Genomic DNA, 23,994 nt, shown 5'->3' on the forward strand with positions numbered 1-23,994 from the left:
CGATGTACCGCCAATACGTCATGTGACGACCTTTGGCAGCGCCCTCAATTCCTGCCACCCGAACGCAGGTGCCAATTCCCGGACTGTCCCGGCTGACCCGGACTGTCCGGGTCAGGCGGGAACAGGTGACCACCCTACCTGGGAGCGGCGGCCAACACGCAGGAAGGCACAGACGGGGTTGAAGGCACCCGTGCCGCAGGTGTAGAGGTGCGTCTGGTTGTAATGGTGCAGCACGCGGACGTGGTTCCCGCAGTCCTTCTGTGCACAGCAGCAATGCAACGTGGTGTCACACACAAGACAGAGGCAAAGAGTCCCCGTGTAGCCTTCACAGACTGTCGGAACAAGTGCTGTTAACGAGTAGCACCTATGAAGGCCGGATCGGCACAAGAGGGGGTGGGTGGCCAGCACCACACCTGGACACCTCTGTCTCCCCAGGGGCGATGTTTACACACCACACCATGTATTCATTTGAGGCTGATATCGACCTAGGGGAGGCCCATGACCAGTTCGGATCCTGGTGTTGGCCTTGAGCAGGAATTAAGCGCGCTAACCACCACAAATTAAGCGCGCTAACCACCGCCTCACCACTCCCTAAATATTTCTCATACACAGATTTTGCATTAAATAAAATACATTCTGGTAAAATTGAAATTAAAATCGAAATGTACTGCCATGGGTGAAAGCATATTAACTTTTGAAGCACTGCATGCATGCTTGCCAATTAATCCTTTAAAGGTGGTTTTGGAATTAAATTTACAAATAATGATCCCACAGAGTATACCCAGTCTCATGTGTGAGATATCATTATACATTATACAACTGCATACTCTATTCTTTACGTATCGATGTTCATAGCTCTCCCACTGGAACCTATAATTACTTTTTTATGTACTTAGGCTTACTGTCTCCCACATAAGTTGAAATTTGAAGTTTTCAGACCGGGCAGGCGATCTGAACGTTTCCGTAACCAATGTTTCCATAGGACGCTGCTTCCAACCTGATGCATCCCTGGCATCATGATATATGCTAAAACATATTCGTGTTGAGAATAGGAATCTCCCCTTTTTTCTGGCAACAAAACAGGTGTTAAGATGTTAAAACACCAAACTGAAACCTATTACATGGAATCATGTCTGCATTAACCACAATACTTGCGGTCAGAATGCAAACAAAAAACATACTCTGATAATATATGCATTGTCTTTGAAACTGATTGGTCGACATCAGAGACAGCTTACTTTGCAGCCTCGTCTCAAACGGTGTTAGACCCCAGAGGACGCCAAAAGGCGTACAATGCACTATCAGAGCAATGAGAGCTCGGGGTGAGCAGCTACATGACATATTCGTGTTGGTTTGCAGGACAAGGGTAAACATTTGGCCACATTGTGGTGTTGCAGAAAGTTCCGGCGGTGGAGACTTTCAAGACAACACAGTTCGTTCAGTGCGTCAGCGAAATTGTGATGCTCACTGCACCGAGAGAGAAACGAATAGAACCCTCCGGTGTGGTCTGTGGAGGCCTGGAAGATGCTGCCAAAACGATCCCACCAGGCACTGCCCGTGGTGGGGGCCGGATAATCAAGCTCCAAATCTGACAAACGTGCACACCACTGCTACACTGTTACACTTGTCTCGGTGTCTCAGGGGCCTCCAGGGGGATGGAGTAATTCCCAGTGCTCGTTTGAGCATTGATGTACTTCGATGGGCACTTTCTTGAACGGGGTCTGCTTTAGAGTTGGGGGAATATTATCCATAACAGTGTTAAGCAAACTCTGAAATGAAAATCGCACAGAACAGGGTAGGGCAGGCACCTTTTTTTATTTGTCTCACCGGCGACTAACGATGAGGGACAGCATGGTGTGTGGGTTTGCGGGATATTGTGTGGGCTCTCCGTACCGTCACGTCCTTCCCAGCCAGCTGGCATTCCAGCATCTTCTCATCCGACGCCGGCCAAGAAATCTGAAGCAAAAATAGAATGGGAAAGATACCCGCTGTAGTCTCTTACAAGCCTCCACACGCTGGTACACATCAGGGACAGTGATGCGAAAATAATCCAAACTGTGAACCCAATTAAACGTGCATTGCTTTTGTTTTTGAATTTTGTCCAAGTGGGAGAAGTCATTATTTTATATTTGAAGCCCATTGGAACACGTGTACTATTTTATTTTACAATATTTATTTTACCAGTTAATAAGGCCCACTGAGCTATATAGCTCATTTTCAGAAGCAACCTAGCCACAAATGATAGCTCAACGAAGTGGCTTATTACGTGGACATTCATGGAAGCCAAATACTCGACACGTGCGTTGATTGTAAATGTGGAGGACCGGGAGAAAATTCCACGCGGCCACAGGGAGAGAGACATGCAAAGTCTAAATGCCGAGGTAATTTAATTTGAATTAAAAAACAATAATGCAGTTTCATTTATTTTCTGATAGTCAATAATAATGCTGAGATGATCACCCCGATGTACCTGGACACCAATGTTGAGACCAGATTCGAACCCAATGCTGCGACGACGCTGGTATAGTCCTGACACGGACCGTGAGGTACCGTGAGGTACCGTGAGCTGCGGAGGCTCGTCAGAGCGGTCGAGGTGACTACAACGACATCCGCGTTGTACGGAACGCGGATCAAAGGCTTCCCTTCTCAAAATTTCCCATCATTTTGCTCGTGTCAAAACAGCAATCAAATCCTTGAATTTAAAGCGGAGTGTAAATAGACTCAGACGGGTCCTTTTCAAGGGCAATAGCAACGCAAATATGAACAGGGTGAATTTACAAAGCGCCACCGTGACATAAAACACCGCGTGCACATAAACTGATTGCGGGTGGAGAAAAATAATCATTTGAGAACGATCGGACACCACGGCATTGGTGACACACACCGACCTGGTACCGTTGCAACTTCTTCGGTCTGAATCTAGCCAATCGCCTGTGTTTCCGCACTTGATTTGGCTCAAACATGAGAGCGGTGAGAACGTTTTTAGCTGTCCTCCCATTTCATGACATTTGCACTCTTTGGTCGGGCGGACGGGAAAGTTCTGCCCCCTGTTGTGTAGACCAGAGGTCACTCGAAGAGACCTCGGTTGTGATTTCTGCATCGGTGGACCATCATCGGGCACCAGTAGGTTGCAAATCTCAGCAACTGCAATGTTCCTTTAAAAATATATATATATATAAAGTATCAGTGTTTGAACAGCTGATGTGCTGGGCAGATATCAACACCCATGGCTGCAGTCAGCTACTTAAAAGTTGTTTAATATATTTTTTTATGTGCCAAAATGTTTCCCTGCCCAACGGGGAAGTTCTCGTCTGTTGGCGGTGCTCACGTAAAAACCTGTTTGTCAAGCTGCGGGAAGGACATTCTCAATCATCCACTCACGGACGTGAACGCCCGGGTCACTCTAACCCTATGTGTGTTGAACTTCTTTTGCACCGTACGCAGCCAGCCATGTCAATCGGAGGTATGGGGGAAGGAGAAACTAAACACAAAATAAGTTCTCAGGAAATGAGTTTTCAGTCTAGATGACTTAAAAGTGCACAGCTCCAGTGGCTTCCTAATATCGGAAGCAAGAGCGTTCCAGACGGCCGCGGGAGCGCATCTGAAATCGCGCGATGCGGTTCGATGGCGAGCGAGAAGCCGCTGCTCCTTCGAGGATGACCGGAGTTTGCGTGATGGCTTACACTCCTTGACGAGCTCAGCAAGGTGTTGTGGTTCTTTTGTGGCAGGCACTTTGTGCGTAATGAGTGTGATAGCCCTAACAGGGAGGGTGCGGGAATTCTGCTGTGCACTTGTACGATGCGACGGTGCAGCCCCGCATTTCGTTGTGCACCCCAAACGACTTGACCTGGCACGCACATTGTGGGATTTTAATATGTGAGGAGTAACAAAACTAGTTTCAGTAGTAAACCTAGTGGGATTCTCTCCCATTTATGTCAAGCTAATTTAAATGCGAATAACTGAATGTGATTCAGCAGGATTGGATTTACTTGCGGAGACGAATATTATTGCATTGGTACTTCAACATTAAGAGCAAAGCATCAGAATCTTTATGTAAACTGAAAAAATCCCATGAGCTATGAAGCTCTTTTTCATAGATGTTACAACCGCATACAATACAAAAACCGATATGAGTGCAAAGTATAGGAAAGCTAAGCAAGTCACTAAATATGAATCTAAATATAAAAAAAAATAAGTGCACAAGTACAAATTGCATAAGTACATCAATTCATGCCGATATTTCAACACCAAATGTAATCTTGGGCAAGGCAGCAAAACAAAAAGAGTCCCAGACCACACCAAGACAACACACAGTTCCTTGAAATTGCACGTTCGCATTGAACTATCGATATATACAGAGAGGGTGGAAAACCTCTATTTATAAACCAGTGACTGTAATCTGGTGTGGTTAGTGCACTGCACATTGTATCCAGCTACCCTGGCCACAGCTAACACGCATGGCGGAGTGATATGTATGGTGTGAAATAATTCAACATAGAGCTGGGGCAGTATATGCACAAAGCGTCCACTTGACTCATACATTTCCTGCTTGCTTACATACTCTAGCTACCTTCAATATTTCCCACCTTCGTGTCATGATATGATATTTATTTTACAACTTAAAAGAACCACGGTCACCTTAAGAAGTATGTATTTCATAACAACGCATATTGGGGTGCCGCGGTGGCGAGATGTTAACTACCTCGCCTGGTATGCAGGAGGTCGTGGGTGCTATCCCGACCCTAACGCCAGTATATTTGGAGTTTGCATGTCTCTCTCCCCGTGGTCACGTAGATTTTCTCCGGGTCCTCCGGTTTTTTCCCCCAACATTTAGAATCAACGTGCGTTTAGAGTATTTGGCGGCTGTAAATTTCAACATGATAAGCCATTTCGTTGAGCTATCATTTGTGGCCAGGTCGCTTCTGAAACAAAGACTTAAACAGCTCTGGCAAAAACAATATATATGTATTTTAATAGTCTGCAGTATGTTTCTTACTTTGCTGCACTGCAGTATTCACAATGCGACGTTTATTTATAAACCTCTAAGTTTGCCACATTGAGCGCCGAGCGTGTTGTCTCCCCGATCTGAGATTCCCCTGGTGGCTACACTCTGCCAGCAGCGGCTTTGATTTCACGTTCCCTGAAACGCCGAGCACAATCACCACGCATGACAGCCCTCTTGGGGCCAATCGGCTATTATTAAGGCCATGACATATGTCAACGGGCAGCCAATTAGTGGCACGTTGACAGGACCTTGGGTGCCATTTTCTCTGCCATGTTTAACAAGCCGGCCCGAACAGGGCTTATCGTGGGATGCTATTTAAAATGTTTGGTGGATTTGTAACACTGCGGTTTATATATAACGTTCAACAAAAATATCCCCGTGAGGGCATTCATCACCAACGTGAGTATTCTGCCACATTCCTTGTCATGTCTTCCTCTCTTGCCGCTTGTAAAATATTTTTTTTGTAATTAACCCTGTTTTTTTAATTACATGGGTTGCTGTAATTGCAAAAAAACAAAGCAATGTATGACCAGTAAGAGAGAACAGCAACTTGACATCATGGAAAAGGACAGGATACCCACCCACACTTTATCCCACCACGGCTCAGTGGTTAGAGGCGGGGGGGTTAAGAAACTTGCTCTTCGCCAAAGAATGCATATATAGACGCGTCTCATTTTGCCACGAGTATTCAAAAGGTAGGGCAGAAATTGCGGTTTCACACCCGGATGATGCCTCCTCGTTTAATCGCCCAATCAGAAGGTTTGTGCACCCACCTTCGTGTGTCCACGGGTGATGTTGTCAAGCGCCAAGGAGTACAGGACATCCTGGCCACCCACAAACAAGCGGCCCCGTTCCTCATCCAGCAGTAGAGTGCGGTGGTCACTTGAGTTGAGGTCACGCAGGGTCACGGAGCTGTTGGAGGCCTGCAAGTCTGGGTCGGGGCGGGGTGGAGTAAACAAGTGGTTTGGGGGAAACGTTATAAATCGGCGGCTCGATAAAAGCAAGCAGCTTGACCGCCACGTCACTGTGTATTGAACTTCGTTCGCACCGTACGTAGCCAACTGCGTGTATTTGGAGGTGCGAAAAGAAATACGCAATCGGAGGTGCAGCAGTACGAGTACAGAACACGTGTGGGGTAAATTGATGCTGCACAGAGAGTTATATTGCGGATCGCGAAACACAACAAAGAAGGGATGAGTTTCAGTTTGAACGTTTTTGGGATTTACTGAGTTTGAAGGCCAATGTCAGAGCGATTTTTCAGATGTTTTTTTTTTACTACAACTTACACTTTCAGTTATTACAAACTATGACTACTACTCCGTAATAACTGAACGTGTTCCTCCTGCTGACAAAATTGACGTCGCCCGATGCCGTTTGAGACCACGTGGCCGGGGGGTGGAGTGGCGGAACGTGTTGTGACGTCATGTGTTGACTGGCATAATTACCACTCCACAATATTAAGCATTGCACGCACTGAATTGTCAATTGCCAGTGACGCAAAGATGGCATGTGAAGTTTGTATTTTTACAAATTCGTTCTCTCTTACTCAAAATCACGTTGGTGTGTGGATGAGTTGTTGTTATCCCCCCCCCCCAAAAAAAAAACCCACCCCAGCGAGCAAGCTAAGCCATGCACAGAGAGGTTTGTGACATTCCTGACCCTCGCCTTGCATTCCCTAAAAAATAAACCGTCCGAAGCTCTCTCTCTCTCTTCCAAAGAGCATCATTACATCAACGTTTGGGCACGGGGACGGCAGGAGGGGTTGGGGTTCATCCTCCCAGCTGCGCATGCACGGCGCATTCCCGCTGGCGGGGAGTGACAGGTAAATGGATACGCGGGGCCCCACTCAGACGCGCGCAGGTGGCAGTGTCGCCAGACAGTGAACGCACCGCCAGGTTACACAGCACGTGTGTGTGTCCGCGTGTGTGTGTCCGCGTGTGTGTGTGTCCGCGCGTGTGTGTGTGCGTCCGTGTGTGTGTGTGTGCGTCCGTGTGTGTGCCCGCGCGTGTGTCCGCGTGTGTGTGTGTCCCCGCGTGTGTGTGTGTGTGTGTCCGCGCGCGTGTGTCCGTGTGTGTGTGTCCGTGTGTGTGTCTGTGTGTGTGTGTGTCCGTGTGTGTGTGAACCCATCCTCCACTCCCTGCGGGGAGCGGTGGCGTAATGGTGAGCGCTACGTGGCGCTGCAAACCCGGCGACCCGAGTTAGATTCCCGCTCACGGCCAGCACCACCACTCAGCGGTGACGATTATCTGAACCGGTCCTGGGCCTCCCCTAGGTCGACTCAGCCTCAAATGGTGCGATGCGCAGAAACATCGCTACCGGGGAGACAAAGGCGGCGGGGCGTGGTGCTGGCCACCCCCTCCCCCCCCCCCCTCGTGTGCCACAGTGGCGGCCCTCATAGGCAGTGCTGCTCGCTAACAGCACTTGCCCCAAACAATCTAAGGCTACACGGGGGATCTTTGTCTTTGTGTGAACCCCTAGCGCAGCCCGGAGCGTTCTCTCTCTACCTCCCCCCCCCCTGGGAATCTCGGGGTACATTTACACGCATGGCGAGCCGCGGGGATTAGCGGCGTGGGCTAAATAAACAAAAAGGGATTTTAAAAGGGAGGGGGGGGGGGGGAACTTCCCAAAAGAGGCAAACAATTTGGGATGGGTAATTAGCTTCCAAGCTCACTCCCGTGTGAGGGGCTTGGAAGTGTTGCTAAACTGAACGTGAAAAGACGATCCCAGCGGTGTACGAATGTCGAGCATGTTTAAACAAAAAAAATAACTAGAAATGGTTCGGAGATTGTCGTGATTTTAAGAGACGAGCATACATCCACGACCTTTAATAGCTTATTGCCCACTGCTGGGATGAAGGCCCTCACTGTGAGTCGTGGGGTCGTTTGACTTTGCTTCACCGACTAAGATCAGCGCGGGTTGGTGAACGGGTGGACCCGGACCGGCTCAGGTTTCCCTTTATCAGTGGCCGGGAATTGGCCGCGCTGCGGCAAACCACTGCACCACCATACCGCCTCATGAATAATATGAACAGTGAATGAAATAACCGCCCACGAGTACATACTGCAATAAAGCAATTACATTGTCGTTTCCACGACACCGTTAGAAATACGCTGCTTATAAGTGAGTACTAAACAAATCAACAACATTCCAACTTTAATGATTAATGTCCTAAATCTTACGGACTTTATCTCTGTTTAAGATATATATTTGAAAGTAGAGTTGAGGTATTTTATTTTTATTACCAAATATATATTTCGTACTTGCCAATGTAATAATCCAATGTAATACCAGCCTATACACCAGTGGACGTCTCACCTTGTAGTCTCTCCCTTATCCATGATCACACGCTTCAAAGCCTCAATTATCCTTCAGTGTTCCTCAATTATTTCGCTACCCCCACAGTGTGGTGAGAGAAGGGAAGGGGAGCCATTTGTAAATCCGAGACCAACCACAAGATAATAACATTAATTATAATTGATTCTGGACTGCAAGTCTGCAAAATTGATTCTGAACACATCTGTTCCATGCGAATGCTTCAAATGTTATATTTTGCTCATGCTTTATTTAAAATAACACAGATTAATGTTTACAAACTACTTCGGCACCATGGGTGGCTAGGAGATGTTAACTACCTCGCCTGGTATGCAGGAGGTTGTGTGTTCGATCCCGACCCTGGCGCCTGCTGTATATTGGGAGTTTGCATTTCTCTCTCCCCGTGGTCGTGAGGACTTTTCTTTGTGTGCTCCGGGTTTTCCCTCCACATTTAGCATCAACAACACGCGTTGAGAGTATTTGGCTGCTTTAAATTTCCACGTGATGAGCCACTTCGTTGAGCTATCTTTTGTGACCAGGTGGCTTCTGAAATAGAGCTATACAGGTTTTTAAAAATTGCCTTGTTTTCAGTGTAGTTTTACTACATGCGCGAGAACAATCGTGCAGGCCTAGCACGCCCGGCATTGCTCCTCCGGCAATATCGGACGTGCGCTGGCGCCGTCCACCGATTGGCCTGCTGCTTACGCGAGAGCCCCCACAACGAGGGGGACGCGGGCAACCCGCGGGGTCGGGAGGCCCGCTCGGCTCCTCGTCCACCGCCCCAGCACCGAGGACCACAGTTCGACCACCCGCGAAAACCTCAACACTGGTCACGTGACCTGGAAATTTTACATTGGCGGTTCGGATTTGTTTTTGTCATATGCATCATGAAAACAAGACCTCACGGCACGGCAGGATTCCCATCTCCTTTGGATGTCGCAGCGCTGCGGCGTGTTTACCTGCGGGGTGTTTACACGCGGCGTGTTTACCTGCGGGGTGTTTACACGCGGGGTGTTTACACGGGAGGTGTTTACACGCGGGGTGTTTACCTGCGGGGTGTTTACACGCGGGGTGTTTACCTGCGGGGTGTTTACCTGCGGGGTGTTTACACGCGGGGTGTTTACACGCGGCGTGTTTACACGCGGGGTGTTTACACGGGAGGTGTTTACACGCGGGGTGTTTACCTGCGGCGTGTTTACACGGGAGGTGTTTACACGCGGGGTGTTTACCTGCGGCGTGTTTACACGCGGGGTGTTTACACGCGGGGTGTTTACACGCGGGGTGTTTACACGCGGGGTGTTTACACGCGGGGTGTTTACACGCGGAGTGTTTACACGCGGGGTGTTTACACGCGGGGTGTTTACCTGCGGGGTGTTTACACGCGGGGTGTTTACACGCGGGGTGTTTACACGCGGGGTGTTTACACGCGGGGTGTTTACACGCGGGGTGTTTACCTGCGGGGTGTTTACACGCGGGGTGTTTACACGCGGGGTGTTTACCTGCGGCGTGTTTACACACGGGGTGTTTACCTGCGGGGTGTTTACATGCGGGGTGTTTACATGCGGGGTGTTTACACGCGGGGTGTTTACCTGCGGGGTGTTTACCTGCGGGGTGTTTACACACGGGGTGTTTACCTGCGGGGTGTTTACATGCGGGGTGTTTACATGCGGGGTGTTTACACGCGGGGTGTTTACATGCGGGGTGTTTACACGCCGCGTGTTTACCTGCGGGGTGTTTACACGCGGGGTGTTTACCTGCGGGGTGTTTACACGAGGGGTGTTTACACGCGGGGTGTTTACACGCGGGGTGTTTACATGCGGGGTGTTTACACGCCGCGTGTTTACCTGCGGGGTGTTTACCTGCGGGGTGTTTACATGCGGGGTGTTTACACACGGGGTGTTTACCTGCGGGGTGTTTACATGCGGGGTGTTTACCTGCGGGGTGTTTACCTGCGGGGTGTTTACACACGGGGTGTTTACCTGCGGGGTGTTTACCTGCGGGGTGTTTACACACGGGGTGTTTACCTGCGGGGTGTTTACCTGCGGGGTGTTTACCTGCGGGGTGTTTACACACGGGGTGTTTACCTGCGGGGTGTTTACACGCGGGGTGTTTACCTGCGGGGTGTTTACCTGCGGGGTGTTTACACGCGGGGTGTTTACACACGGGGTGTTTACCTGCGGGGTGTTTACCTGCGGGGTGTTTACACGCGGGGTGTTTACCTGCGGGGTGTTTACCTGCGGGGTGTTTACCTGCGGGGTGTTTACACACGGGGTGTTTACCTGCGGGGTGTTTACCTGCGGGGTGTTTACACGCGGGGTGTTTACCTGCGGGGTGTTTACACGCGGGGTGTTTACACGCGGGGTGTTTACCTGCGGGGTGTTTACCTGCGGGGTGTTTACACACGGGGTGTTTACCTGCGGGGTGTTTACACGCGGGGTGTTTACCTGCGGGGTGTTTACACGCGGGGTGTTTACACGCGGGGTGTTTACCTGCGGGGTGTTTACACACGGGGTAGTTTACACGCGGGGTGTTTACCTGCGGGGTGTTTACCTGCGGGGTGTTTACACGCGGGGTGTTTACCTGCGGGGTGTTTACATGCGGGGTGTTTACACGCGGGGTGTTTACACGCGGGGTGTTTACCTGCGGGGTGTTTACCTGCGGGGTGTTTACACGCGGGGTGTTTACCTGCGGGGTGTTTACACGCGGGGTGTTTACACGCGGGGTGTTTACCTGCGGGGTGTTTACCTGCGGGGTGTTTACACGCGGGGTGTTTACCTGCGGGGTGTTTACATGCGGGGTGTTTACATGCGGGGTGTTTACACACGGGGTGTTTACCTGCGGGGTGTTTACCTGCGGGGTGTTTACCTGCGGGGTGTTTACACACGGGGTGTTTACCTGCGGGGTGTTTACACGCGGGGTGTTTACCTGCGGGGTGTTTACCTGCGGGGTGTTTACCTGCGGGGTGTTTACCTGCGGGGTGTTTACACGCGGGGTGTTTACCTGCGGGGTGTTTACACGCGGGGTGTTTACACGCGGGGTGTTTACCTGCGGGGTGTTTACCTGCGGGGTGTTTACACACGGGGTGTTTACCTGCGGGGTGTTTACACGCGGGGTGTTTACCTGCGGGGTGTTTACACGCGGGGTGTTTACACGCGGGGTGTTTACCTGCGGGGTGTTTACACACGGGGTAGTTTACACGCGGGGTGTTTACCTGCGGGGTGTTTACCTGCGGGGTGTTTACACGCGGGGTGTTTACCTGCGGGGTGTTTACATGCGGGGTGTTTACACGCGGGGTGTTTACACGCGGGGTGTTTACCTGCGGGGTGTTTACCTGCGGGGTGTTTACCTGCGGGGTGTTTACCTGCGGGGTGTTTACACGCGGGGTGTTTACATGCGGGGTGTTTACCTGCGGGGTGTTTACCTGCGGGGTGTTTACCTGCGGGGTGTTTACACGCGGGGTGTTTACATGCGGGGTGTTTACCTGCGGGGTGTTTACCTGCGGGGTGTTTACACGCGGGGTGTTTACACGAGGGGTGTTTACACGCGGGGTGTTTACACGCGGGGTGTTTACCTGCGGAGTGTTTACACGCGGGGTGTTTACCTGCGGGGTGTTTACATGCGGGGTGTTTACACGCGGGGTGTTTACACGCGGGGTGTTTACACGAGGGGTGTTTACATGCGGGGTGTTTACACGCGGGGTGTTTACACGCGGGGTGTTTACCTGCGGGGTGTTTACCTGCGGGGTGTTTACCTGCGGGGTGTTTACCTATGCCGCACTGCGCTGCCTTCCCACCGTGTGAGCACGGCCCACGTTTTTTGATCAAGTTTTTTTTTATTATATCCTCGTTTTGCACGCACCAAACAGCTCTTCCGAACAGAGGCAGTGAGTGTAAATCGTGGCATTCCGACAATAAAACTCGCCTTTGAAAAGAGGCGTTCTGTGAGACCGATTAGTGATGACAGCGTCACACGTTCACCGAAAGTATATGGTGCAGAACTTGGACTGTGTCCAAAAAAAATAAGCCTCGTAAATTGGTTTATACGGCAATTAGAAAAACGTGCATTACGTGAAATCATGAGTAACCCTCAGCCAACCGGTCTATACAAATAACAAGGTGACCATCTACTCACATCATTGATGCTTGAACAAGTCTAAACTAAACTCTCCATATTTTGTTTTACGAGGTAAGGTCCACTGAGCTACGAAGCTCTTTTTCAGAAGCGACCTGGCGATCATAAATGATAGCTCAACGAAGCGGCTTATAGTGTGGAAATATATAGCAGCCAATTACTTTGAATGCACGTTGAAAAACCGGCAGACCCGGAGAAAAATCCACGCGACCACGGAGAGATATACAGCAGCAGGCATCAGGGTCGGGATCGAACCCACGACCTCCCGTATACCAGGAGAAGTAGTGGCATTTTTCCAGCCAGGTGATTTAAGTGCTGCTAAAAGAGTGCTGAGACTCAGTGAACCTTGGATAAGCAAAACATTATCAATATTTTTTCCTACTTTCACGTCTTGTATTTCACATAGAAAAATATCCCAAAGCGTTATATACAAATATATCAATACAATTACATAAACCACTTTCAAACTCTGTGATCCCACGATACATTTATACTTAATAATCATGTTATTAATTTGCATTACCTATGAAGTATGGAAGTTACTTACTCACGATATACAATTTCACATTTTGTCAGACAGAATGCTCCCATAGCCATTTCAAATGATCCAGCATATATATTTGCAATTCGCAAGTCAAACGAATGGATTTAGGCTCCTAGAAAGTAAAGCGCAGTGCAACGCACAACTACTCGGGCTTTTAATCTTGAATAGCGTATTGTGCAACGTCTGTAGAGAAACTTCCGGGGGTAGATTTCCAGGTGGCGGCAGTATTGTTCACTTGCAGGCAAACTTCCATTGTGTAGTCATTGCGTCTATACTGAGGAGCCAGTAGTTAAACGTGAGAGTATCCTCTTACTTCTCCTGGTTGCTGCATTGTTATCATTTACATACAACAATGCAAGTGAAGCAGTCTCCTTCAGGGTGTCATCTGTGACTGACCGGCTATGATAACACTATGTAACACAATTTGTGTTCCTGGGTAGTAAGTGTTACTTCGTAATTGCTTATGCCTAAAAAGTATAGAAAATGGATATTATTCCCCACAAACGTTGCTTTTGTGACCAGGACAGTGATATTTTGACATTTACCTATTTTCAATGAGAAAACGGGCGAATTTGTGTATTTTCGTTTACATAAAGTCAGAAAAACAACATGTTCATAAAAATGTACATGTATTTATACTAAAGTAATAAAAAAATTACTACAAAAGATTTAGAAATGAGTAGTTTTTCGATATTTACGAATATACTGTGAATCACTTTCACGAATCAGACCCCAAATGTAGTCTCCCATCATGTTCTCGTCATACTGTCCTTGGTATTGGCGTTCAAAGTCCATAATATCCTGGTGGAAGCGCTTGCCTTGCTCCTCCGAGTACGCTCCCATGTTCCCCTTGAATTTATCAAGATGAGCACCAAGAATATGGACATTCTACAGCCCATTGTGCCGTAGTTCTTCACCAGAGTCTCAACCAGCTCCCATAGTTTTCGACCTTGTGATTGCCCAGGAAGCCACGAACCACTGCGACAAAGCTGTCCCAAGCCGCTTTCTCCTTACTAGTGAGCTTCTTGGGAATTCATTGCACTCCAGGATCTTATTTATCTACAGCTCTGACAAATTGTTTCATAAGGCCCAATTTGATGTGCAGTGGTGGCATCAGCCACCAGTGGCTCCCACCTGATGTTGTTCCTCTCCACAGAGTCCGCTGTGGCCAGTCCCGACTGGTAGTGCGCCTCGGTATCTAAATATTTTGTAGTAATTTTTGTATTACTTTAGTATAAATCCATTTTAATATTGATTCATATATTGTTTTTTTTATGACTTTATGTGAACGAAAAGACACAAATTCGCCCGTTTTAACATTGAAAATAGGTACATTTCTAAATATCACTGTCCTGGTCACAAAAGCAAAGTTTGTGAGTAATAATAGCATTTTATGTACTTTTAAGGCATACACAATTAGGAAAAAACACTTACTACCCATGAACAAAAAATAATTATTATTACACAGTGTAAATGAGAAGCCATGCCCACAAGCAACAGTTCATCCACACGATTCAATTTCAAATCACGTACTACTGAAACATAGCTTTCGTTATTTTAATAAATCAACTGCTTAATAGGTTTCAAGTTTGTTTAACCAGGTGAGAACTCGACAGACCAGGATAGCGTCAGTTGCAAGCGTGACCTGGGTCAGCACGGTTACAACACGAAAACAAATCGGATAAAGTAATTTGCACGTTACAAATTACAGAAACATTCCAGATGAGGCGTGACAATTGTGCCAAATGCAATAAGGAAACGTATTGCAAAGTTCACGAGAGATTTAATTTGAGTCACAGTGGTCAATAAGGGGGGCACTGTGTTCGCTGGGTTAGACCTGCCAATCTGTAATCCATCTGATGGGGCATTGACCCCCTAGGCATCAATTTTCAAAGAACAATGCCTTTTTTGTGGCGAGCTGTCAAAAAAACATGCCGCTCTCTCCAGGCTAACTAATCCTTAAAACATCTGCGGACGGAGCAATTCCACAGTGACCCCCGCCCCCCGCGACTCCGCTCGCGCGGTATTTCGCTGCTGTCAAACGCGGTTAGTCACTTGGGTGGTGATCACGGGGCCCAGTGTCACAGTCGCACGCAGCGCACACTCCCCCCCTCCCCCCACTCCGTGTCAGCCCCTGTGGCCCACAACACAACCGCACCCGCTGCAACGCCACACGCGGCTCGTTTTGCCGAGTGCTGAGGGATGAGGCGTCACCCCCCCCCCCCCCCCCGCCTCTTAGCCGGTCGCATTCACTCACATTTATTTCGTGTGTATGCTGAACTTCTCTCGCACCGTACGTAGCCAACCGTGCTAATCAGAGGTGCTGGGGTAGGTCAACAATTTCGATGGTGACCTAAGGACCATAATTATTTTTTTAGGGGGCTCCTGATGTTTGTTTGCTAAATGCACAAAGGCCGAGCGCCTTTTACACGCGCGTGCGTGTCTGTGTTGTTTACAATTTGAGACATTTAACCACGGGAAAAAACGTGATTTTTTAAAAAATATTTCATTGGGAAAAGGTTTTGCTGGAAATATTCCTGCTTAGATACATGGCTGGCACGTGGTCAAGTGCGCGTGCCCGGTGGGGACGTCACCGCGCACATCTACGTGATGACGTCAATCGCAGTCCCCACATCCACCCTCCACCATGGACGTTTATCCGGCGGCAATATGTGGGATACGCTATCATATCATGTACAGTGAAGGAAAAAAGTATTTGATCCCCTGCTGATTTTGTACGTTTGCCTACTGACAAAGAAATGATCAGTCTATAATTTTAATGGTAGGCTTATTTGAACATTGAGAGACAGAATAACAACAACAAAAATCCAGAAAAACGCATGTCAAAAATGTTATAAATTGATTTTCATTTTAATGAGGGAAATAAGTATTTGACCCCCTCTCAATCAGAAAGATTTCTGGCTCCCAGGTGTCTTTTATACAGGTAACGAGCTGAGATTAGGAGCACACTCTTAAAGGGAGTGCTCCTAATCTCAGCTTGTTACCTGTATAAAAGACACCTGTCCACAGAAGCAATCAATCAATCAGATTCCAAACTCTCCACCATGGCCAAGACCAAAGAGCTCTCCAAGGATGTCAGGGACAACATTGTAGACCTACACAAGGCTGGAATGGGCTACAAGACCATTGCCAAGCAGCTTGGTGAGGTGGCAACAGTTGGTGTGATTATTCGCAAATGGAACACAAAAGAACTGTCAATCTCCCTCGGCCTGGGGCTCCATGCAAGATCTCACCTCGTGGAGTTGCAATGATCATGAGAACGGTGAGGAATCAGCCCAGAACTACACGGGAGGATCTTGTCAATGATCTCAAGGCAGCTGGGACCATAGTCACCAATAAAACAATTGGTAACACACTACGCCATGAAGGACTGAAATCCTGCAGCGCCCACAAGGTCCCCCTGCTCAAGAAAGCACATATACATGCCCGTCTGAAGTTTGTCAATGAACATCTGAATGATTTAGAAGACAACTGGGTGAAAGTGTTGTGGTCAGATGAGACCAAAATGGAGCTCTTTGGCATCAACTTAACTCGCCGTGTTTGGAGGAGGAGGAATGCTGCCTATGACCCCAAGAACACCATCCCCACCATCAAACATGGAAGTGGAAACATTATGCTTTGGGGGTGTTTGTCTGCTAAGGGGACAGGACAACTTCACCGCATCAAAGGGACGATGGACTGGGCCATGTACCGTCAAATCTTGGGTGAAAACCTCCTTCCCTCAGCCAGGGCATTGAAAATGGGTAGTGGATGGGTATTCCAGCATGACAATGACCCAAAACACACGGCCAAGGCAACAAAGGAGTGGCTCAAGAAGAAGCACATTAAGGTCCTGGAGTGGCCTAGCCAGTCTCCAGACCTTAATCTCATAGAAAATCTGTGGAGGGAGCTGAAGGTTCGAGTTGCCAAACGTCAGCCTCGAAACCTTAATGACTTGGAAAAGATCTGCAAAGAGGAGTGGGACAAAATCCCTCTTGAGATGTGTGCAAACCTGGTGGTCAACTACAAGAAACGTCTGACCTCTGTGATTGCCAACAAGGATTTTGCCACCAAGTACTAAGTCATGTTTTGCAGAGGGGTCAAATACTTATTTCCCTCATTAAAAGGCAAATCAATTTATAACATTTTTGACATGCGTTTATATAGATTTTGTTGTTGTTATTCTGTCTCTCACTGTTCAAATGAACCTACCATTAAAGTTATAGACTGATCATTTCTTCGTCAGTGGGCAAACGTACAAAATCAACAGGGGATCAAATACTTTTTTCCCTCACTGTACACCACCAAAACAAGTTTTCCTTGCTGGCTGGCTCACGCCCTTCCTTTTCTACCGAGTCAATGACTTCACTTCCTAAAGTATCTTCAATCCCACCCGAGCATCAATCGTCTCACTTAGAATCACGCGTTTCGAGTATTCGGCTGTTATCAATTTCCACACAATAAGCCACCTCTTTGAGGTATGATTCGTGGCCGGGCTGCTTCTGAAAATATATATAGCTCAGTGGGACTTAGCTGGTAACATAAAATAAAAGTAAAATGTTTTATTTTAGTCTTTTATTCCCCTACAATCGTTCTGTTTTATTCACTGTCCCTCTTGATGTGCATGCCCTCCCTCGTGTGTGCAGCGCCCTGCGATGCGGTCGCATTTAGACATTGCTTATGAACCCTATTTTAATTGTGAAATGTAAACATATGCCAAAAATATGCGTTATTTTTCTCCACCGCTTTGTAAAGCTACACACCACGTTCGCGATTCATGCATGTGCAGAGGAAAGGCGAGGAGACGGCTATGGGGAGGCAGCACAGCATCAGGCCTCAATGCCAATCTCAGCACGAGGGAGGAAGAGAGAATAACCGCGTGGAATTATTCTTTGCAGACTTTACGTAATTATATATATATACGATAATTATTTAATACATCCAACCTTCTGTAACGCGCAAAGGCCACAAAGGCGCAGGCTGTTCGGCGCTATTTCTTTTTTCCAAGGCTCCCCAAAGATTTTCAAAGAATCAGTCGGAAAGATGCTTAATTTATAACCAGGTGAGAGCCCGTGGCAAAAACGGATCTTGTTCACGTGAATAAGAAAACATAAGATGCTGGGGGATGTTGAAAAGGGACTGATTAATATTTATATCTTTTTTTTAGGATGCAGGATACGAATTCATATATTGTGCATAATTACAACAATCAGAATATTTATTTATACTGCAGGATGAATCCGATGAGCTATGAAGCTCTTTGTTCACAGATGTCCAGTAGGGGCACGGGGTAAGAACGTTACAACAACAAACCGTACAACAACACCACAGTGGAAAGCACAAGAATGGTAAACAAATCACCCAAACAGATACAAACGAAACCATCCACATCCTACCAGGCAAAGCCCACTGAGTTATTGATTTATCTTGTAGAAGCGACCTGGCCACAAATGAAAGACGCTCAACAAAGTGGCCCATCATTTGGACGTTTAAAGCGGCAAAATAATCTCAACAATCTCAATGCACGTTTGATTTATTCTCAACTGCAATGAAGTGGAGGGGGTGTCACGATCAAGTATGAGATTAGCAGAGTTGTCCTGCGATCATCCACCCTCTTAAAAAGTGACCCACGGCCTGCGCAGTGTTAAGGCGTTGAACCCCGGGCGATCTGCGCTTGAGCGCGACGCGCATCGCCGCAGAGCACGGGAGGCGACTCCAAGCAATTCATTGACGCCCTCGTTGTCTGTCAGCTGCTAACGCGACAAATCCCCGTTTATCTGCAAAAGATCAAAGTCGCTGCAAATCTCATTATCAGCGGATCGCTCTCACGTTATCTCCACGAGTGAGAGATATGAGATGAAATTGAAATCCCCTTTCGATCCACGGCTTTGACAAGGGCCACCCCCGCGCTTTTGCTGGTCACGGGACACTGGCGAGACCGTAGCTCGCGCTCACGCTAAGCCGCGCCACCGATGCTACGTTTCCGCGACGATTTCAGACACGAGGCCCGAACTAATGGGCTGGCGGTCTGGCGGTGGCTCCTGTCTGGGCCCCAATCCCAACATTTTCCCCTCTTCCTCCTCAACTGGGGTGGGTGGGGATTAACAGATGCTTTCGTTATCTTCGGGGCTGGAAATAGGAAGGAATTACTGGGGGAACCCATTGCCCCCCCCCTACCCCGCCCTAGATCTGGACCATGCCAACTGGGCCTGGGAGCATTGACGAATAACTAACAAAAATTTCAGCCGGTTTTAGCCGCCACATTCATTTAACGTAATAACGCAATTCCACACCCATGAGATATCGAGCATTAAATATTGTATGGCCAACATTTCTCTTCAATTTTGCCCTATGCAAGATGAGTTCAGAGGTATGACTGCCAACGTTATTTTGGTAATAATTTAGGATCCACATCGTACATAAAGGCTAACAAATTAATGAATGCGTGTATGTGGAACTTTTTTCGCACCGTACGTAGCCAACCGTGCTAACCCGAGGTGATTAATGAGGCATCAATCATGATAATTAATTCTCAGAACGCCGTAGAATTGTAAACGCACAGTTTGCGCACAGAGGCCACGGGGGGAAACCCACGGACAATCAGGAAGGAAGGCAGAACCAGAACCAGCACCGGCAATGATTTCCCAAACTCTGTGCTCCTATATCGGGATGTGTGGCCCACCGTGCATTCGCTCTGCGTAATCAAGGGGGAGCAGTTGAGAGCAGGCACGCAGCACCGGAGGATCACAGAGGAGGCCCTTGCATCACCCTGCTGCACATGGCAGACGAGACGAGTGAGACCTCCTACTACAAATGCCGTCCTGAGTGACGATGCTTGGATTGGGAGAAGCCAGTTAGCTTCACGTTCACAGTGAACAGTGCGCGTTGCAGTATTACCACGCATGATTTACCGTCTAGAAGCGTCTCGCACTTACGACAAATATTGTGGTGCGATAGGCAGCGCCGGATTATCCTAGTAGCAAAAGTAGCACACGCTACGGGCACTTTCAAGGGCCCCGCGCTAAATGCTTTCAAGCTATCAATTCCGGTTCAGTGATTCTGCACTTGCTCTATTACTATAGTACTATACTGCCTTCAACTTTTATGAACAACTGGGTGTTTAAGATTCGCGATTTGTCGAATTATCCGGCTGCATAGCAAATGAAAAAATAAAATTACTTTACTATGCAAGTAAAATATTTGTGCTTAATTATATTTAGGGCCCCTTTATAACATATGATCCAGGCCCCACACTAGCTTAATCCAGCACTGTCGAAAGGCATTATGGTACGGTCGGAAGAGGCTCTGGCCGTGTGTGTGAGACACTGGGGGACTTCAATTGACGCACGCCGTGGTTATCGGTTCACTCCTCAGCCCCCGGGACAATTTTGTGTAATTTATTTGTTTTGTTTAACCACAACGTTGTTTGTAGTATGACATGTTATTCAATGCGGGTGGAGTGGTGGTGCAGTGGCTGGCACACTGCTATGAAGCCAACAACCCGAGTTCAATTCCTGACCGTCGCTCACCAACACCCGTGGCGAGTGACGTGAAATTGTCCTGGGCCCCCATCCTTTATCAGCCCACACTGACCGGTGTGGTAAATTATAGTGAAACAATCACCTACACTGACCAGTGAGGTGAAGTATGGTCAAACAACCACCATTATTGACGTGATGTGCAGATGCTTTTATCCAGCATTAGATGTGCAAAGGACCAGGCATTATTAGTTTTGTTAATGAGTATTGATCCAAACATTTTTCATGGATTATTTTTCAATTATACAAAAATAACCCACGTTGTAATACGAGTTGGGGAATTGAACTTATGCTTCGCATGTCAAGGGAAGTCCATCTGGTGTCCCACAGGTAGTCAGCCTCCCACCTGTGAAGCATCGTTGCCGCCACACCGCAGTCATGACATGGCAGGAGTGTAAGAGGCACACCGGTCGATATTTTATTTAACACGGGGCCTGCATTCATCATCAGTCCCCGGTGGGGTGGTAAACCGAGGATTATTGTATTCATCATCAGGCCGGAGTGTACACGTCGCACACCGTGTCCGTGCGTGTGTGTCGTGCGCATTATTCATAACGGCAAAGTGGAGCGCAACCACGTGAGCTCAAATTCTCAATCGTATCGAGCAGCTCAGAGCCAAGCAGTGTCCAGCAAACGGTTCATGTTGAGCTGAGGCTGAAGGCGCGGGGTGTTAGGGCTGGAGGACAGAGAGGTGAGGGGGGGGGACATTGTTTAGGGTGAGAGGGGAGGGCAGTCTGCACCGAGGTTCACGTCTAATTGCCCGACAAGTTCGAGCACGATGAGGCAACGTCAGAATGGACCGAGCCTCTTTTACTGCTGCCACTACCGGTGCGGCGAGTGGAGGTTTTAGTGCAGTAGACAGGACGGAAATGTCCACGGCTGTTGCCGTTGATGTCACGAATCTCACACGGCTGGCCATGACGCATGGACTGCGCTCTCTTCTACAAGGCAATGCACCCTACCTGGTCACAGAACCTACAACGTTACTCAAAACGAATTGACTGTACCCGTGAAATCGGCCGCCCGGGTTCGATTCCTGGCCATGGCTAATGTTCGCGGCAAGTAATATCTGAACCAGCCATGCCACCTCCCCCACACATTTAGAAACAAAAAAGAGCTTTATAGCTCATCGGATTCCTCCAGCAGCAATACATATTCTGATTCTGACCCCGCTTACTGAACCCGCGCTAACTAGCGTAGCGAAGTACGGACAAACAACCCTCATCACCGACGTGGCCTGGTGAGGCTTTCATTCAGCGGTGGATTTACAAATGCCTCTGATTAATATTTACATGCACAATATATTATTCCCTGCCGCAAAGTTTAATCCAAACGCAAAACATCCAGTTGATTTCAATTCAGTCTAACAATATTTGTTGTTCGTGCCATTAAAAAAACGGTATCTGCGCTACCGTGAGAATTGGGTGGTGCTTATTATACTTTAGGCTGAGAGCCGATGGCTTCATCGGGGGAATGAGGGGCTCGACGGTGGCTAGGAGATGTTAACTACCTCGCCTGGTATGCAGGAGGTCGTGGGTTCGATCCTAACCCTGACGCCTGCTGTATATTTGGAGTTTGCATGTTCTCCCTGTGGTCGAGTGGATTGTTCTCCGGGTCCTCTGGTTTTTCCCTCCAAATTTAAAATCAACATGCGCTTAGAGTTATTTGGCTGCTGCTATAAATCCACGTGATGATGAGCCACTTCGTTAGGCTATCATTTGTGATAGCCAGGTCGCTACTTCTGAAAAAGAGCTATACAGCTCAGTGTGCCTTACCTAGTCAAATAAAATATATAGTTTAAATAGTTTAGTTTGAAATAAATTGGCAGTTAACCTCTGGACAGCGGAGTGCACCACCAGAGCGGCACCTGGTTGGCCTCTTGTGTTTTTCTCCTACTGTATTTATTTTTAGCGAGCATGAAAAAAAAAGTATGATTACACCACCACGCCGATTTTGTTTCTTCTTATTCTTCTGTGGTTTAAATCACTCGCCACCGCAAACGTATAATTATAAACACATTCCAGAAAAAAATAATATCTTTGGAACCCTGCAAATTGACTAAACCGTGTCTGGGAATGCGGCGCGTGGAGAACGACGCAGCGGGCAGAGCTGAATAAAAACCATTTAGGAGTGCTGGAAATCACCGATGTCTACCACTCGGCGGTTGCGTGCAAACCCCCAGCTGCTGGTCGTGTCACTGATCGGATTGAGGAAGACCCCAGGGAAAGGGGCTGCGAAGTAAAATATGCGCCTCTCATCCACTGCAACGCGTCTCTCACGAACACCACCACCACCAACAACGACGACGGCAGTGGCGGCCCTGACTGCCATCTTTAAAAGTAGGCAAGCTTGTGTTTCTACCGTCACTTACGTAGAATACCTCGAACGGTATTTGTAAACATTCCTCACCGTCATTAACGTCATTTCAATTCACATCATATTCATAGCTAATGGCTGAATCAACTGCTACGTGTATGGCTTAGCTGGCATTACAAGCGTACAATAGGCATGGAGCACACACGCATGGCGTTCACCACAATGTGCTTTATTTATACCATTCTCTCTCACTCGCTTCACATCTACGCACTTCAACTTGATTTGGTGCTTTCGTGACTGCAGGAATTACTCTTTGGTTTTTTCGGTAAAGTCACGTAGAAATAAGAAATAATAATGAAATAAAATTACATAATAGCATACGACGTTTCGATTGCAACGCAAGCAATCATCATCTGGTATAGAAGAGCTAAATTTAATAGAGAGAGGAAACACAGAGAGATGGAGAAGCACATCATATTGGACAAGATTTAGTAAAATTTTGGAAACAATATAATGCAGCACAGAGGGTCGGTCAAAACACAATTAACGCATGGTCTGGCTGATTACGTCATTTCAAAGATTACTAAATTATAGTAATAATTTGTGCTGCATTATATTGTTTCCAAATTTTACTCAATCTTGTTCAATTTGATGTTTCTCCATCTCTCTGTGTTTCCTCTCTCTCTTAAATTTAGCTCTGTCCCATGTGTATGTCTCTCTCTGTGTGTCTCTGTGCTGGCTCTCTCTGCTTGGATGTCTGTTAATGTGTCTGTGATCTGTACTCTATCACTCTTAACCTATAATTTAGCAATCTTTGAAATAACTTAATCAGCCAGACTATGCGTTAATTGTGTTTTGACCGACCCTCTGTGCTGCATTATATTGTTTCCAAATTTTACTAAATCTTGTCCAATATGATGTGCTTCTCCATCTCTCTGTGTTTCCTCTCTCTATTAAATTTAGCTCTTCTATACCTGATGACGATTGCTTGCGTTGCAATCGAAACGTCGTATGCTATTATGTAATTTTATTTCATTATTATTTCTTATTTCTACGTGACTTTACCGAAAAAAACAAAGAGTATCTACGCACTTCCACTGAACTTATTTCGCACGCCGTACGTAGCCAACCGCGCTAAGCGGAGATGT

The 23,994-nt window shown here is 47.6% G+C and overlaps 1 protein-coding gene across 9 annotated transcripts in view; it reads right to left on the reverse strand.

Annotated features, from left to right (window-relative positions):
* LOC116947617 (semaphorin-3A-like) overlaps nt 1-23,994 on the reverse strand; it is a 178,111-nt gene that overhangs the window by 41,746 nt on the left and 112,371 nt on the right. For all 9 annotated transcript variants that reach the window (XM_032963575.2, XM_076070754.1, XM_032963578.2 and 6 more), the window contains exons 3-5: nt 5,779-5,936; nt 1,894-1,956; nt 139-258 (exon numbers count right to left, since the gene is read on the reverse strand). In XM_032963575.2, coding sequence (XP_032819466.2) covers nt 139-258; nt 1,894-1,956; nt 5,779-5,936 — 341 coding nt within the window. The remainder of the gene's footprint in view (nt 1-138; nt 259-1,893; nt 1,957-5,778; nt 5,937-23,994) is intronic.

Source organism: Petromyzon marinus, chromosome 30 (assembly GCF_048934315.1).
Source record: "Petromyzon marinus isolate PM22_M1 ecotype Great Lakes invasive population chromosome 30, UKy_Petmar_22M1.pri1.0, whole genome shotgun sequence".
In the NCBI taxonomy this organism is placed as follows: Eukaryota; Metazoa; Chordata; class Hyperoartia; order Petromyzontiformes; family Petromyzontidae; genus Petromyzon; species Petromyzon marinus.